This window comes from Parambassis ranga, chromosome 5 (genome assembly GCF_900634625.1).
Source record: "Parambassis ranga chromosome 5, fParRan2.1, whole genome shotgun sequence".
NCBI classification, from domain to species: Eukaryota; Metazoa; Chordata; class Actinopteri; family Ambassidae; genus Parambassis; species Parambassis ranga.
In genome coordinates, this window is record NC_041026.1 from 8,487,035 (window position 1) to 8,506,139 (window position 19,105).

Sequence of the window (19,105 nt, forward strand, 5' to 3'; positions counted from 1 at the left end):
TTTTCAATTAACAACCAATATAAGTGAGCTTTAAATATATATATATCATCAATGAAATAACATCAGCATGTTGATTTAACACAGTGGTCTTCTCATCATCTGAGTTTCTAAAAGCTGTTGGGCCATGAAACGCCCAATGGCCCAAACGGGCATTTTAAAATGCGAGAGGGGGGGGGGGGCATGTCCCCCTCTGATATAATGGCAGCTACGCCTATGTTTCAGTGTCATCTTCCCCGACTGTCTCCATGATGTACAGTCTGAGTTCTGTGGGGGCCAAATCATCAATGTTTGTACAGATAATTTAAAGGTTTTTAAGTCTGATGCAGGATGAGATCAGCTCCAGCCCTTCTGTGACCCTCTAGGACAAAGAAGGTAGGTGATGGGTGGATGGATGTTGATGCACATTAGGAGTACTCCAGGTGCCATTCATAAATTCAATTCATATTCATGCATTCATTTTCAGTAGGCTAGATTATCGTAATGGCATCCTCACAGGTCTTAGCAAAAAATCAATCAGGCAGCTGCAGCTGGTCCAAAATGCTGCTGGAAAATGGACCACATCACACCTCAAATCACTGAGTCCAAGGGTACATTTCAAAACATTACTCTTGGTTTACAAAGCACTGAATGGTCTAGGACCAAAATACATCCTGGACTAATTGGTTCCCTATGAAGCATCCAGACCCCTGAGATCATAAGGGACAGGTCTGCTGTGTGGACCCAGGGTCAGGACCAAACAGAGGGAAGCAGGATTCAGTTATTCACCTGTGGATCAACCTTCCTGAAAACAAAGTGCTAGAATGACGTGATACTGGCAGTTGGCAGTTACTAATTCCAATCATTATATATAGGGTCCAACTTTATTAACAAACCATGCAAAAATGGGCAGGAGTTGCTTAATGTATATAACATATTAATAAAATTAAAATGTTACATAAAGAGTGTGAGTCAGCTTAAAGCTTATACTACTACCACTTATAATAATGATAATATAGTGGAGGGTTCTGCAGATGACACCTTATTATGACAAAAAGTCTCCAAAAAATGGGTGGAATTTGGTCAGAAATGTTGGAAAATTTTAAGTTTGTATTCCAAAAATCACTCTTTCGTTCATCAGCAGGGGTTCATGAATTAGTAACGCAGCTGCTTCCTGGTTTATTAGGTCATCTGTGCCACGACCTCCATACTGTTTGAACTGCGAAGTGACCTTCTTTGAATGCATCATTTTTTTATTGCAATTACACACACACACACAGTGCATGTTGAACCCCTGAAGTAGCTTCTGTGTTAACAAGTAAACAACAAGTCAGTCGCAGAATCAAACACTTTCTTGTTTCCAGACTTTGATGTCATTACACCCCCCCCCCCCTCTCTCTCTCCCCAATTAGTATGGAGCAACAACAGCACCAAACATGGCAGCCCATCTGTTGGCCTGTTTGATCAGAGTGGGTTTGTGAGTGAAGGGAGCTTACATTGTTTCTTGGAACTCGGTGCATCAAAACCCTTCATTTATGGCTCTGGAAGTATCTGATGTGCCGCATTGTGCTTCGACTCTCCAGGGGGGATTTTACATCCTGAGCGGGTAAGATGGCATGTGATTAGGTTTATCCCTTATAGGCCTCCTGACGGCATCGATATTGAACAAATGAATAAGGGTTCATAGTTACGAATGAAAGGTCCCGAGACTGAGATCTAATACAGAGTGTTTCAGCGGTGAGAAAGTCGACTGCACTACAATTATTAATCCTCTTAACGAGCTGAATGTAAAGTGAAGCCCAGAGGAGCCGGCCGCTGCCTTATCTATGACAAACGGCTGAGCATCCTAATTGCACTGAGAGATCTGACAGGATAAATTTATACCAGAAACGTGACTCATCCGACACGCAGGCAAGAGCGAGAGGACGGAGACAAGCTGGAGTGTGGATTCTGCTTTAAAAAAAATCACTTCTGTTCAACAAAGGTCCAGAATCACAGCAAAAGGAAGGGTTAACTTCACCCAGGAGTCACTTTATTATAAGACCAAAGTTTCAAGTACACGAGTTGTATCAGCATTAAAATTCTGGCACAAAAAGAAATTACACAATGACTGTTGACACAAAGGTGTGACTCTCAGCCACCAGGTCTGTCTACGGTTGAGATTAAATTAAATTAAGAAACCTTTATTAGTCCCACAATGGGGAAATTGCTTAAGGCAGCCCAGCAAAGAGCGCCATACACCAGTGAGTACACTGGAGGCTATGTGGGTAAAGTGCCTTGCCCAAGGACACTCAACAGTGACCAGGGAGGAGTTGGGATTGAACCACCAACCTTCTGGTTATTGGACAAACCTGCTATACCACTAAGCTAACTTTCCATAAAAAGACATGAGACCTGAAAGGTGTGTCATCAGTCCGCATCTTGGACCATCCATCCATTGAACCCGCCTTATCCAGTACTACAGGGTCACAGGGTGGCTGTCCCAGCTGTCAACGGGCAAGAGGAAGGGCACAGCCTGGACAGGTCGCCAGTCTATAACGACTTTGTCACGCTTTGTGCGTTGTTATGAGCTCACCTATGGGATTTTCTGTTGGTGATTTATTCAAAATTAAAGGTGCACCTAACCAGCATGGCTACCATCATGACATGCCATCCCATCTGGCTTGTGCTTAGTTAGTAATGACACTCCTGCAGACTCTGTAAGGGCTATTTCAGCAAGGAGGAGAGTGACAGAGTGCTGCATCACATGACCTGTCCTTAACAATCATCAAACTTAAAACCAACTGAGATGGTTTGGGATGAGTCAGGCTGCAGACTGAAGGAGCTTAACACTGTGTCTCTCCCCCTGTTGGAGAACCATTCCAGGTGACGACCTTGATGGTTCTCCAACAGCCTCAAACTGTTTCAAACGCTAAGGCTGTGGGGTTTGTCCTACCAATACATTTATGAGTTAAAAACGTGTCGTGTACTCCTTCAAGCAGCTTCGTCAGCTCTGTGAACTGATGAAGCTGCTTGAAGGAGCAGCGAAACGCCGTCAAGAAACTCAACAAGTCCAGTTGCCTCGCTTCAATTTTAATGAAAATGACCTTGACCACTCTTCAGTGACTTCACACTGCAGGACATGAATGACATTATGCCTCCGACTGGTGATGGTAACAAGGTAAAAATAAGTACATCTACACAAAGCTGGATCAAATTAGTGATTTTTGGTGTGTGTGCGATTGCATCAGACGTGACAGCCACATCCAGGGTTTGTGCAACAGGAGCGTAATCTCCTTGTCGAAGCAGATAATAAGACGAGATAACAGGATTAAGAGGAAAATTACCTCTGTTTTGAGGGGGTCTTGTGACAGCAGAGGGCCTGATTAAACTGCCAGATGTGGGTGAAAAGATACAGTTAAGCAGAGCGAGTCTCATTAAAACATAACAACAAAACATCACAGGGTCTCTGCGTGAAAATCTGTAAATCACATCCAGCTGCTCATGGTAATTAGCTGAGGGTGTCACAGCCATTTTAAGAAGGACAGACGGTTTAAGGAAGATTCCATTACAGGAGCTTGTCTCTCTCTCTCTCTGTCTTTTTTAATACTGTCCCCAAATTGGCTGTGTGTCAACCAGCAAGGTGAAAAGCAAGGAGGGCATCTCTGATCTCGTTCTTTATCTGAAAGTGAATGAGGGCACATAATGATTTAACCTCATTCTGAGAGGCGAGAGGTTTCTGCATCATCACAAGTAAGAAAACAGAACAATTAGAAGAGCGTGCCTGCAGGAAACTCACACAAATTTTCATTTTTTTCGTCTAAACTCCCACTGGTATCGCCCCCCACCACCACACACACACAGCCCCCCACCTGCCTTTGCCCTGGAGCCTTATCAGGATGCAGCGAGCATCATCTTCTGCAGGATTTCTGTCTGTGGCGGGCAGCTCTCCTGTATTCTGACCCTCTCTGCAATCTCCCGAGTCGCAGACTGTCGCTCAGACAAAGACACACAAATGCCAGGAAATGGGAAGAGCGTCAGTTTTTATTTCTTGATTAATTTGTCTTCTTAGCAGGTACAACAGAAAAAAAATTATAATAAAGGAGGGAGAGGGATGAATCATGTTTTCAAAACAGGAACACAAGCTTTCATCAGATGCAAGTATAGCAGCTGATTCCCAGGAGCTGGTGTGTATGAATGTGTGGTTACCAGCTGCGGTCTGAATAATAAAAAATGAATGCACGCACACATTTGATGAACAATGTTGTAATGTGGCTGCCCACTAAAAGAAGTCATGAAAAAATTATGAAGCTGAAGTAAACTTCTCGTCCTGGAATAACCCTCGATGCCTGGAAGCTGTGGACGTGACACAACTGGCCGAGCATCAAACATGATACTGGAGACGGACCAGCCTCTTATACTCATATTCTTCTTGTGACCTTCAGTGCCATTCATCCGATTAGATAACTTTTGGTGACTTCTGCTGCTCTGTGGTGCTCAACGTGCCAACTTGAAACTGTTACACAAGAGAACCCACAGACCTTGGAACCTAGAATGTGGAACTGCACAGCTTCACTAAGGCTACGTTCAGACTGCAGGTCTTAATGCTTTATTCGGATGAAATCGGTGAAATCCGATTTTTTGGGGTTTACAGAATAATATGCGACTGCTACCACTCTCCGGCCCTGAAGTGACCCGCATGCGCAGAAGAGGACACAACGTCACACAATGTGTGCTTGTGTGGCTTTGTTTACGTTAATGTCCGATCATAGCTGACATAATTACAACCAAATAATATTAAGAAGAACGCTGAGAAGGAAGAGAGCAGCAGCTGCAGCAGCTGCAGCGTCGGAGACTGCATAGCCGTTCAGACTGAGGTCGCATTGCAAAAAAATCGGATACGTATCTGATTTAGGACCACATATGAAAGTGGCCTGGGTCGGATATAAAAAAATCGGAATTGAGCTGTTCAGACTGTCATGACAATATCAGATACAGGTCACATTCATCCAAAAAAAATCAGATTTGGGTCACTTTAGCCTGCAGTCTGAATGCAGCCTAAGTGTCAGGTGCCAAAAACTGCAGTTCCTCAAATGGCCACTGGAGGCTGTGCCTATTGATTGTCAAAAGGGAACAGTAATGATGCTGATCTGTTGACTAGAGCTTAGTAGATAGACAGATACTGGGGCAGCACAAATCTATCATCAGTATTACAAAGAGCAGTTGCAGAAACTAGGTAGTGTAGAGACTGTTCAGTTTGAGTCAGGCGTTATCCGCCTCCTCCTCTGTCCTGCTCTGTCTGCCCTCCCCACCACTCTGCCCTCTGACATTGGAGTTATACAGTTTGATGGATTGGGAGACCAAAGACATTTTTAGTCTGCACCTTGGGAGTAGCAACCCGTCACTGTTGCTGATGACAGTGTGCAAAAGATGGCTGTCATTATCCAGGATGGCCAGCAGTTTCTTTCAGCGTATAGTAATGTACAGAGTTTGGAGCTGCTGCTTGTTTTCCTAAAGTTGGAATATTAATTTTCATGCTCGCTTTCCCTTTGGACACAGTTTTTGTGGAGGGGGTGTGACGGCTGTCTGCTTAGCTGCTCTATATGTCCCGGCTCTGCTGCAGTGAGCTGTCACAAACTATCTGGATGACTGTAGACATCCCCGTCCTGTCTCAAGTCAACCCAAAGCTCTCCCCTCCTGCACACCTCCGCACACACTTAGACACAAGCACACCTACATCACTGATTATATTGACTGCTACAGCTTAGATAAGGAGGACATTGAGAAGTGTTGCGTTTCTCCTTGTGTGCTACGTTGATGTCAGATATTCTATAGAAAACATCTGTCCTTTTCAGAGAGTTTTCTAAGATAACCTCCAAGAGTTCAGTTTGCCAATTGTAGTTCTGCACAACTCAAGCAACTGGGTCACACAAAAACAGAATATAATGTATTTATATTTCAGGCTCGTCAATGAACACACCTTTTGTTTCAATGACAGCTGTGCCTCTCCTGGCATTCTCTCAGTCAGCTCCATGATGCCGTCACTTAGACTAATTTTACACCAGTCTAGAGTTGTCTCACACTTGTTGGCTGCTTTGCCTACCCTCTGCGGTCCAACTTCCAAACTCCAAAATCTCAGGTGGGTTTGGGTTGGGTGGTTGTGGAGGGCAGGTCATCTGATGCAGCACTCCATCACTCCCCTTCCTGGTCAAACCTGGACATGTGTTTGGGGTCATTGTCCCGTTGAATAAACAAATGGTGGTCCAACTTAAGTGCAAACCTCCATCTCCATGTTTCACAGTGGGAACCACACAAGTCAAAAAACATCTGAGAGGACATGGTTGAACCAAAAGCCAAAATCCAAAATTCATCATATCATCCATATATATACATATCTAATGTCCATTCCTTGTTTTTTTTTTCTTGTTGTTCTTCCTCAGTAGTGGCTTCTGTGCAGCACTTTGACCACGAAGGCCTGATTCTCCTCTGAACAGCTGATGTTAGAGAGTCTCTGCTACTCTGTGAAGCATTTTTGTGGGCTCTGTGTGGTTTCTGGGGGTTAGTGACTCCAACGAATGCTCGGTCCTCCTTGAGGGCCAGTTTCATCAGAGCATTTGATGGTTTTCTCCACAGTCATCTTTCCACAGAAAAGATGACTATCCTTTCTTTTTGAGTGGCTCTGGCCATAATATGGATTTGAATGGTAGATTTTGAATGATTACCTTTAAGCTGGTTACGTTCAGACCTATTTTCAAATCTCACATGCCTAGTAATATACAGAGTCCATTCAGGCCATGGTAGGACTGTGTGTGCATGCGTCATGCATGTTTTTGACCCGGACACTGTCCCTGTGAACTGTAAGTATGACGTCGCTAGCGGGATTTGCTAGCCGCATTTACATTCAGACCTGAGCCACATTTGAGCCAATCCGGCTAGATCCACCTCTGAGAGGTGGATTGAAATCAATCCGGCCATATCCGGATTCGCGATGTTCAGACTCAGAAAAAAAAAACTATCCGGATACATCCAGATACGGCCCGAATCCTGCTCTAGCCGGATTGATTTCCCCAGTGTGAACAGGGTCAAAGCCACCTATAAAGATCAATATCACTGCAGGCCACAGGAAAATTATGAATATTAGATTTTTGGGATGGACTGTCTCTTTAAGGTTGTATAACTGGGCTCTAATACCCACAGTGTCATGCATCAGCGAGCTGCTTTCCCAATATAAATGTATCAGTTGGCGGCAGCAGCAGATGTACAGTAGAATATGAGCGATATCACTCAGAATGTGTGGCTGCTGTTGGCTTACTGACACCCTCCATAAAAAAAGAGAAAACCCGTACTGGCGGCGCAGGATATTTCTCATCCATCTCTGTGTCAAACAGCAGCTGAAACTGTAATTACACTTCAAGACTACCATGCTCCTAACTATCAATGTTGTGCCTGGCAGCTGTTAAAACTGCAGCACAAATGGATGGTTGATGAAGATAAAGCAATATCTGGTTCTGCCCTCCCACAGCCCCCCCCCTCTCTAATGCTAATTTAATTCCAGGAAAATGTTGCATGAAGCAAAACACAAGATAACACGAAAAGTGAGATAACAAAATGGCCCTGGACTGAAGAGTAGAATACTTAATCAGATTTACTGAGAGCTACTTGTAATTAAAAATGCACACTCACACAATATCAGGAGTAGCGGCTTTGCTTCAAATAAATGTGCCAGAAATCATAATAATAATAATAATAATAAAAAAACTCACAAGACTCAATTTTCCAAAAATGATATTTACATTTTATTTATCCTTTGATAACTAAATAGACCAGCCTATTACCTGGAAGATGGAGACAGGATTATCAGGCAATACCGAGTATGTTTTATATGAAAAGAAAAAAAAACAAAAAAGTCTGATTAACACGATATTAATAATATGACAATATATCAAGAAGAATAGTACGTTTTCTTTTACATCACCTCTACATACTGGCGGTATTGTGCTTTGATAAGACTTTTGCAACTAGAACACAGATACAGAAAAAATCTAACAGCCCAACAAATCTCTCTCATGGAGCCCCCCCCCCCCCCAAAAAAAAAAAAAATAAAAAAAAAAATAATAAAAAAAATAAAAAATAAAACATCACCTCACCTCATTCCGCAGCTGTAAATGAAGCTGAGTGAAGAGTCTTCAACTCATCGGGCACATGTGAGAACAGGAACAACAAACAAAGAATGATAATGGATGAGAAATCAAAACACACACACTCTCTGCACACACACACACAGATGGGATGTATCATCTTCCTTGTCCTGTATATCACTGAGGCAAACTTGGTAATTATAATGTCTCTATATATATATAATATATATATATATATAAATCAATCCATCAAAATTAGAAATGAAAATGAAAAAAAAACATGCACTGGACAAATACAAGCATGCATTTACATGATGAGACCTGAAATCTTCACCAGTACATTTTTAAAATGGTCGATGACACGTCTCCACCGCCTGCTGCCCGCACGCCGCTCGGCGCCAACGAAGATAAGATACATTCTCAAACAAACGACACAGAGTCCAGATGCTGTTGTTCATGAAGCGCTGCAACACTCGACAGATGTTGCTACATGTACAGTGGAGTAAGCGGTATGAATATTCACTGTTTGTGTGTGTGAGAAACCATCATGTGTTGTGGTAAAGGCAATGGGGGCTCGTCTGTAGTGAGATTACTGTACATTTTCCCTTATTTTTCTTTTTCGTGAAAGAGAGAGAGAGCGAGAGAGAGAGAGGTCCGTGTTGGCAAGGTTTCTCCATGAGCATCCTGTGTGGCAGTATTCCAGAGGAGAAAACACAAGAGTGCTGCGTGAAAGGTTCCCAGGTGGTTTTTTTTTCTTCTTTTCTTTTATTTCATTTAGGTATTTTCCTCTTCACTTGGCCCTCAGGTGAAGATTCTGGTTTGATTTGTCTCAGTTGTTCTTTTTTTATTTATGTAAAAAGTACCTCTGTTATAAGATTTAGCATCCTCACCCTCTGCGCTGGATAGTTCTCGTTGTATTACGGTTGGCTTTGGTTGCATAACACTTAGCACTTTGATGCTTCGCCGTCCACGTCTGCTCAGCAAGTGAAGTCTTCAAAGTTGCCCTGGCCCGGGTGATGAGGTAGCATGTTGCCGGGATATGTTGATGGTGTACGCAGGTTCTCACAAGGAGCCTGTGAAGAGTGAAGAGAGAGAGAGAGAGGGGGTAAACATAAACATGCAGGCGAAGAAAAAAGAGATGACATGAGCAACAAACGGAGGCCAGAAGGGGTGAGAGGAAATAGATTCCTGAGCAGTACTGAGAAAAATGATGAAAATAATGAAGGCGGCTGGCAAGCGAGGACTACCAAGTACGTCGGGAAGGAAGATCAGAGGAGGAGCACGTCCATCCCCCTTTTCTCTGCCTGGGCTCTGACTTACAATTAAAGCGAGCTGGCTTGATTTACACTTGGAAATAAGTGAGCTGTCACACCTTCCGAAGCTCTAATCCAGGGCCTGTCCCTGCTGGTGCCGTCCCCCCAGCTTTGATTAAATTCAGGCCACTTTCTGCTCTCCTACTTCTCTCTCTCACTCAATCTCTCACTCAATTTTCTCTCCCTCTCATCCCAATCACTTTTTCACTTGTGTCTCTCAAGTCCTTCCCTCCTCAGCTTCCTCCATCTCTCTCTCTCTCTGTCTTCCACCACCATCCTCCTCCATTCAAGACCAGCCAAAGACAAGGAGGAGAGTGTACCCCTGTCAAAGCAATGCAGTGTGACACAGTGAGTGTACTTAGCAGCAGCCTACTGACATGGCGTTTCACATCATCCAGGCTCAGCACAACTCCCCGGTCATTGTTGTTGTGGCCTTTGTGTTTCTTCTTCATGCATCGACACATTTTGTACTTGATCACCTAAAAAAAACAGACACGAAAAACCCATTAGTGACCCTATAAGGGATCAAACTGTCATTTAATTTAGTTTTTTTTTAATCCAAATAGTTGTTTTTTTTTAAGAGTTGAATGGGTCCATATGTTCAGAGGAATAAGAAAACTATGGATCTCCATCGGCCCTGCACACTCTTTGTCCATCACACACACAAAAACATCTCTAATGAAGGACACACACTCACACAATACACTTAGCATTACTGGTAGAAGAGAAAGAACAGAGTTCCTCTAATGAGAATGGACAGAGACATCCTCACTAATCTAAAATATAATACATCTAAAATGTTAATGTATTCAGCGGGGCTGCTGTTAAGATGTGTATGTGTGAGCAGAGACGAGCTGCATGCTTGTGTTCGTCATGCTCGCTAAAATGTGTCCTTGTTCGGATGGTAACCCGGGATGAAAAACTCAATTTTGTGAGCAAGTAATTTTCTAATACAGAGGCAGCACAAATTACCATAAAACATATATATATATACTGCAGTGGATGTTTTATCTAAGTCAGACAGTCCTGGTGATTTTTACCTCATACAGATAGTCAATGAGTTCAAGAACAGTGAGGATGCTGGCTCCAATGAAGAGGCCCATCTGACCTCCAATATCACCTGAAAGACAAAAAGGAGAGGGATGCTGTACACACAGATTCACACAGCTTCACTTTACTTTTTCTCAACTTATGGTTATTTATGTAATTTTTGAGCAGTCTCTAAATATAGAGATGTTTGTGCCATTTCCACAGAGGCGCAAGACTTCATACTGCTGTGGAAAAAATAAACCCACAGTGAGAAAAAAAAACAAAAAACAAAAACAAAAAAACACCCGGAGGGTTCGGAGGATTCCTTCATGTTCATGTGGTCGAACTTGAAATATATAATTTAAATATTGATTTCTATCTAAAATGTAGGAAATGTTACACAGAACATAGATGTTTGCAGCTGATAAGCGACGACAGATTGAAGAGACAGCCCGGTGTCTTCTGAGGCTTGAACACCTATTATAAAAATGCAAGCACTTGCCTGACTGTCACTTTAGATAAAAACCATCTGCCATGCTGCACACTGCATATTATCTTTTCCTAAAAAAAAAACACACATTTAAAAGAAACAAAAACAAAAAAACTCGGCAGCCATTTTCTTACCCAGAAGGCCTGCCAGTTCGTACGCTTTCTTTTGTTCGATGGTCTCGTAGTTCAGCGCTTCGAAGTAGATGTCCAACACCAGAATGTTATCACTGGAAACAGAAAAAAAGAGACAAAAAAAAGCCTTAAAAGACACATTGAGACGTCTCAGTTTATATTTTATACACGTTTTCTCATCAAAACGCCCTCAGGGACGGAGGACGTCTGGTGAGTCTGCCACTTCCTGTAGATAACAGCAGCTGCATCAAGTTGAGCAAATAACCTGCCACCACTAACTAATTTCCCCATAGGTGGGTCCAGTCATCGAGGAATACAAGGGAAATGATGACAGCCGTTTGATTTCATACTGTGTTAATGTCTGAACCTCAGGACTTCAGCGCGAAGAGAAAGAAGACGAAGGATAAGTTTAAAAGCCCTGGGCAAGACAGACTATTATTTTGATTCTTGAATATCCTCTCTGTGTGTGAAGTCAGACTTCACACCCCACTGGAGTTGAGATCAAAACCACAGTTTGACTTTGTAGTTTCTCTTTTCTTTTTGCTTCCCCGTTTTATTACTTGAATTTAACGCAGGACAAGTGACGATCTGTTGGTCCTAAAGGAAACGCGGGAAAACTTGAGGGCCGACTTTCAACGAGTGAAATGCAAATTAGAAGCTGATAATCTACACACACACACACAGTTCAGCTCCTTCAGTTACACTAGCATGTATTCTTTATTCTTCAAGTCAATAGTATAGTATTTAATAATAATACATCAAACTTATAGAGCGCTTTTCTAGGTCACTAAAAGACACTTTAAAGATGCATTATTCATTCACACCACAGTCACACAGTGGCAGTGGTAAACTACATGATGTAGCCACAGCTCCCCAGGGGGAGACTGACAGAGACGCAGCTGCCAAGGTGTGCCTACAGCCTCTCCGACCACTGCCGATTCATTTATACACATTCATACACCACACAAGGACACACAACAATGACCCGGGCAGAGCTGGGATCGAACCACCAATTATTGGACAACCCTGCTCTACCACTGAGCCACTGTTGCCCGAAGCATTTATTATATTACAAAGAAATCTCCTCACTCAACAAAGCTACAACATGTTTTAGGAATACTTTGAGAAAAGTGGCACATATCAGGAATGAGCGCAGAAGGGAGTACAGAGGTCCAACAAAGTCCTACAGGACCGTGGCCATGTTGGCAGCATCACAGCCTGTATGCGCTCAGCACAAGTGGAGCTGAGTGGTCGGCACCACCTGTCACTCAAAGTGGTCACACCCATAATTATGCGAAATATAAATTAAACAAGTAAAGTTAGTAGAGTGAGTTATAAAAAGGAAACTTCAATAGATATTTTAACATGGGAGTCTATGGGGATTTGGAGCCAGCCCCTAGTGGCTGCAGGGTGAACTGCAGTTCAGCCCGCAGTTGTATCAGTTGTATCAGCCAGTTTTGGCAAAACTCCTCTTCTCTGCTTCAGCCTGACAAGCTGGTGATGGAGGCAGGTGCAGTACTTAGTGCTTGGCAGGAGGTTGGAGCCACTGGAACAATGGGAAGTATACAGGCCATACATAAATGACAGCCTTCATCTCCACCACATCCAGAACCAGCCTCAGTGGCTCCCACAGCCTTTTAATGTATTCATGTTTCTGACTCCGAACTGGACATGCTGCTCTGTCTTTAATTAGATCTATCAAATGCACGTCCAACCACATTTTCATCTGCATGGCCTGTTCCTGTCCCTCTGTGCATCATGTCCTCATATCCCCCCTCTGTTCCTGGAAGTGGATCGGCTTGCTTCAACTAAAGTCTCTGCCGACATCAGCAAAACGCCTCTGCAGGTCTTCACTGCAGACAGATTTTAACTATGGACAGAGTATCCATCACATCACCTGTAGAGCCATTTCGAGCCCCTACAGGCTGCGGGGTGAACTGCAGGTTTAAACACTTGTGTATGAGCTTCATTTGTTAGCCCCAGAGGCTGCTGCTTGGTCTTCACAAGTCTGTTAAAGCCTGGACTTCTTTCTCGGTTGTTTTTGTGTGTGTGTAATACAGAAATCTCTCTGCAGGTTCGACCTGGCAGGATTGCCATGGCAACATGAAGCCCACAAAAACCAATAATCTGTTAATGTTTTCACAGCATCCGTCATCTTTTGGGAGTGTGTGTCTGTTCCCACAGCAGCTTATGTTGTATGTGTTGCCATGTTGTACATCAGAGAGGCTTCTGTTATACATTCCTGGGTGTTTTCTTCTGATGAGCAGGCTCGTCTGTGTCAAGTGTCGCCCACGAGTTTGAGCGATGTTTCCCCGCCGTCAGCTGTCCTCACAGCTTAGTGAGTAACCTGATCAGAGGTGCTGTCAAATGGCAGATTACACTTTGTGTCCAACTGTCTCTCTGTCTCATTTAGTGCTTCCCAGTTTAAGGACGGGCGGTCCACTGTCACAGACTGTCTGATTCACACCACTAAACACCGTGCAGCACAGATACCAGGATGCTCCAGCTAATGTTCATCACACACTGACATCACTTGAAAACATGGCCAGCCAAAAGAAAGAAGAGAAGAATTGGATGGATTCACACTCATCCACAGGGGATTAAGGAACTTTCTGACAGGAGAAGTGAAAGGTTTTTACAGCACTCTGGCTACATATGGTGTAATTATCTCATCCTCAACAGCTCTGCTGGGAATGATGGATAAAAGATTCGGCTATTATTGTCCCTACTGCTCATTTTCTTGAACTACTTTTGATCTTTCGCAGTGTATTTGGCCAAGAAACACTCAATACTTCGAGCTGATTAATCAACATAAGCTCTGACTGGGAGCAGAAAAAAAAGCAAATGTGTCACTGTGGAGCTTTGAAGCAGGTTAGTAGAAGGAAACATCAACACAACACAAACAAACTGTGACAGAAATAAAGGAAGGCGAGTTTCTGACAGTTGACCATAATAAATCAATCAATGTACATATTCTTCCATCCACTGACTCGTTGCAGCGTTGGAGCACACAGTGAGGATTTAGATGGTCATTTTGTGTGTTTTTTGATGAACTTGTGTGTCACGACCTGAAGCCCGCCTGATGCTCGACCTTTATCACCCTTCATCAGAATTTATAAATACTTAATAGGCTGGACAGGCAACTGGCAAAAATGCAGGCCAGCAAACACAGATGGCAGCTGGCTGTCTACATGCTGTTGTGTATGCAGTATAGTGCGGTTTTGTGTAGTTATTTTTGTCCAACAATGAAAGAATGGGGACCACAGACAGGCACAGACACACAGGAACAGCTTCTTCCCCTCTGCTGCTGGGCTCCTAAATAACTCTGCTCTGCTCTGTCACCTCAGTACAGTCACTGTAACATGCTCCTGTCATTATCCTCCTCTTGACTACATTTTGTAAATTCAGGTAAAGTCCTTTTTAGATATTTTACATTATTTTGTGTATTCAACCCTACTGCATGCTTCTTCTTCTTCCTAGTAATGTTAAAACCTTTTACTTAAACACAATTCTGATTCTGATGAACCTCTTAGGCCCTGTTCCCACTGGATCCATCCAGCTAGAGTAGGATTGACTTTAAGCTGGATACGTTTAGACTAGGGAAAAAACATTTTTTTGGCCGAAAATAGTCTACAAGTGCATTTTCGGTTTTCGCCAAAACAACTCGGCCAAAACAGGATGTTGTGATGAAGCGACCAGCAACGGACTGGTCTGGACGCTCCAGCATGTCTGCGGTGTCTTTTCTTGCTCCATTTGAGCAGCTAACTAAAGAGATCCGCTCCTCTGATGCATATGCAGCTGACGTTATTCTTTTAAACGCAGCACTAAAGCGTCTTTTAAGCAAAGAGGTTGAGACGGACATGCGTTTCACTGAGATCTACTCTCTGCACTTCATCGCGATGGTATTGATCAGCGTTATAAAGATTATACTTGTGGGAATAAAGCAGGCCCTATTTAAATAAGATGTACATATAATGTACACATGAGTGGGGTCAAGCTAAGTTATTTCATTTTATATTGTATATTTTTTTGTTCATAATTTTGTAATTGCTCTCTCCTTTGAATAATATTATTATTCTTTAATATTGAGTTGTGCATTTGCAGTGCCTTGATTTTAGTGAGGTGACTCTGGTGATGGTCATAGCCATAAATGCAATGGTACTAATAATTGGCATAATACGCTTTTTTGGTGTTTCGGTTTTCGTCCTTGGATTCCTCATTTTCGGTTTTCGGTTTCGGCCAAGAATTTTCATTTCGGTGCATCCCTAGTTCAGACCTATTTTCAAATCTGGCTATCACACAAGCGTCAATCCAGCTTAATCCGGCTTGTTTGTTGTCCTACAAACCGCTAGGTGGCGCCTCGTAATATACAGAGTCCGTTCAGGGCGCGGTAGGACCGCATGTGCGCATGCATCATAGGTTTTTTTTTCTCCCATGTCACTCGTTCTTCAGTTTTTTTTTTGGTTCAAAAAGACTATCCGGATATATCCAGATACGGCCCAAATTCCGCTCTAGCTGGACTGATTTCCCCAGTGTGAACGGGGTCTTAGTGTCTGAAACTTTGAACCGTTTGATGACTACTAGTCTTGCTGTGGTGCAGCGCTGCAGATTTAGTGTTATTTATACTTGATTTCATGAAAACAGAGGGAAGTAAAAACTGACTGTTCTGCTGCCATTTCGGTTTTAAGAGGATTAGTGTCAAGACATCAAAGAGAAAACAAAATGTTCTAAGGAGTTCTTTTTTTTCACTGTTTACTGGTTCAGTCTAACTTGTGGAGAATGAAAGGTCGTGGAAACATCAGCAGTCAGCTGTAGGCTCATCCATACTGTTGCATGAATGCAATAATGAAGTAAGACTATATTAAAATATTTATCGACTGATATCAAAATTTGTGGAGGAATACATTCCCTATGGTGATGAGAAATTTTTATTATTCTTATTTTCTTTCTTCTTCTTTCTTTTTTTTGTAAGAGACATGGAACTTACTTGGTGTAACAAATTTTTCAAACAGAATTTTCAGTCCTTTTTTTTTAAAGTTTGAAAACGGTCGAGCTGAATCATAAGCACAAAAATCTGACAAATCAAAACGCTCCACAGAAACCAGAATCAATGCCACTGACAAGTTTAAATTAGCATTATGTGAAGCATTATGTGATGCTAGACTTTTCAGGCTGAAAAGCATCCATGTGATAATGTTAATAAAAAGGCAGCACTGGATAAAATAAGATGCACAGAAAGAAAAGTGACTTACGCTATGTACTGCTCTGTCTTGTTGAATTTCTTGGCAAGATACTTGGCTGATGCTTTGCTGGGTATCTTGACGAAGGACAGCTCTTTACCATATCGTGTCAGGTTGCACGGGGTCTCACACACGCAGTAGTCATTGTCTCTCTCAACCAGAAAGTCTGTATAACAAAACAGACAGCCAGAGAGAGAGAGGGAGAGAGAGAGGGCAGATAGATTTATAGTCTCCCCAGGATGACAAACCAAACACCAGCTGAGTGAAAGCGTCAAAGGAAACTTGTGAACAAACGCCGTGAGGGGCGACCCCAGAGACCCTTATGAGGAATACAAAAGATATAAGATGCATGCCGAGAGTCAGAAAGTCAGCAGCAGCCAGAGGCCGACACATAAGATGCTGTCATGATAGAGCCACAGATTGCAAGTCAGAAGGAAAACAAGCAGCAGAACATGAAAGGCTTGGAAAGTATCAGCTGATGGAGAGACAGGGGAGTGTGAAAAGGAGAGCCGCAGCGGCTCGCTATGTGAGAATGGCTACCATCAGGCTGAAGGAACACTATTATCTGTTATCAACTTGGATCAGGAGCCCCGAACAGTAGGACACACACACTCCACACACACACAGCATGCTGCAGCAGACTGGTTTATCTCCTTACCCAGGGCAGGATCTGCACACTCCTTGTACTGCTCTGGGGTGCAGTATGGGGCATCTCCTAAGGACAGAAACACAATATTATTCTCAGACTGAACAAAAAGAAGCTTTCCAAGAAGCACACAAAAAAAAACATTTGGCCTCACAATCAATTTAGTCCCAGGCTGTCATTACTGTTCTTATCGCAGCTGGATATTCGTCATACATCTGATCCCATCCGATACATCATTTCATTAACTTTTGTACTTTTGCTGCATCTTATCACCACTTCCACTCTTAGTCACACTTTGTCTCCGTCTTTCCATGCCTGGCAGTTGAGCTGTCCTCCTCCCTCTACCGGGACAACACAAGAGCTACAATTATGTGTCTCTGTGAAGCAGTCAATTTAATCGACATACTGAAGACGATGTCAGGATTGCTTTATCCTATAAAACATTTTGTTAAATAGTTGGCATCTAAAATACTGGATGTAACTTTTTGGGCTTCCTTGAAGAGCCTTTTTTTGGGGGGGATGCGGGACACAATGTGACCATGAACAGTGACACATTGAAGAAGAGGAGCATGCAGGCACCACAGTAGAATTTGGCTGCCTGCCTAATTATTTCAATGGGAAATAAACCACTGACTGTAGAAATAACAACAGGTTTAACACTGCTACAGCCAAGCAGGGTGCTAGAAATGTATTTTGTTCACACATTTCCCAATGTACAATGTACAGCCCCACCTGGTCCTAGCAGAGATGGAGACGTCACCGGATTGGTTGGTGTGAAAGTCCGACAGTGACTGCATTAGCTTTAGCATTATTTGACAATTTGACATTTGACAATGACTACCAAGACATTCAGTCTTAAAAGACTGGGTGTATGGGCTGTTTAATCAGCGGTTAGCATTTAGCAGACCAAGCACACCAAAAACAGGTCAGCACTGCCGTCATCAGTCAGGATGATCAGGAGCTCCAATCAGCTCAATCTGTGAGAAAATTGCCTCAATTTATCAACAGTGACCACAGCCATCTAGAATACCAATCCCAAATGCAGCATGCGTTGTGACCTGCTTTACCTACTGCTAATTTGCGAACGGCCATGTAGGACTCCGTGTTTAAACAGTGGTTGCTACAAACACTAGTGCTAACAATTTAGCACTAACAAACAAAAGCATTAAAATGGTAAATCCTTCAGTGAGTATGGCAGTGAGTATGGCAGTACAGCCATAGCTTAGTAGTCATTGTCAAAGCTGTCACTGCTGGTTAGCTAACGCTAACTAGTATATGACTTCCACACCAACCAATCCAGTGATGCCTAGGACAAAAATGGCGCTAGGGCTGCAACAAACGAGTATTTTTGATACTCGCCGATTATTTTTGCGATTACTCGAGTACTCGGATCACACGTAAATGTCATAGTTTTTCCATAGATACGGCTGCATCTGGCAGCATGTGGATACCTGCTTTGGACCACTGCAGTGTCATTGCTTCAGCCCGTGACCGCCTCCATACCCGGCGCCAAAACTGTGTGTGTCTGTGTGTGTCACCCGCGCCTCAAACCAGGGACCTCTTGCACCCAAAACGCTGATCATCTCGCTACGCCACAAGAGGATCATCCCCAATGATGTCACTAAACGAGTCATCGAGTACTAAATTAGTTGTCGATTGTTGTGCATTTTATCCTCGAATATTACTTGAGTACTCAAGTAATTGTTGTAGCCCTAAATGGCTCCCATGTTGGGAAAAGTGTCAATCAAACTGCAATCACTTCCTGTTTTACTGACAGTGCTGGTTTAATTTACCTTTTACATTATGCTAAACTAAAGTATTCCTGTGAACACGTCTAGAGGAGGAACATAAACATCCAAAATAAGACAACATACAATGTATTTCACATTTTAATTAAAATAAAAAATATACCAGAAAAGACCAAAAAGCTGAATGTTATTCATGTGTTTTTTCTGTAGCCGCGGTGTTGGTGACCTTTGCCAGAAAAAAAATAAAAAAATCAAATCACTTCATTGACTCGGACTAAAGATTTCAGCCAATTTGAAGAAAAGTGTCACGCTGGACTGACAAACTGAAAACCGTGACACCAACAATGACGGCGAGATAGAAGAGATGGAGAGATGAGCAGGACCCACAGGGGGCAGGGGATTTTGACTGGGGAGT

At 42.9% G+C, this 19,105-nt stretch overlaps 1 protein-coding gene across 2 annotated transcripts in view; it reads right to left on the reverse strand.

Moving 5' to 3' along the window:
- Positions 1 to 8,038: 8,038 nt before the first annotated feature.
- asic1b (acid-sensing (proton-gated) ion channel 1b) overlaps positions 8,039 to 19,105 on the reverse strand; it is a 143,036-nt gene continuing 131,969 nt past the window's right edge. For both annotated transcript variants that reach the window (XM_028406959.1, XM_028406958.1), the window contains 6 exons: positions 16,955 to 17,011; positions 16,309 to 16,462; positions 11,060 to 11,151; positions 10,447 to 10,526; positions 9,784 to 9,885; positions 8,039 to 9,166 (listed from right to left, as the gene is read on the reverse strand). In XM_028406959.1, coding sequence (XP_028262760.1) covers positions 9,071 to 9,166; positions 9,784 to 9,885; positions 10,447 to 10,526; positions 11,060 to 11,151; positions 16,309 to 16,462; positions 16,955 to 17,011 — 581 coding nt within the window. In that variant the 3' untranslated portion in view covers positions 8,039 to 9,070. The remainder of the gene's footprint in view (positions 9,167 to 9,783; positions 9,886 to 10,446; positions 10,527 to 11,059; positions 11,152 to 16,308; positions 16,463 to 16,954; positions 17,012 to 19,105) is intronic.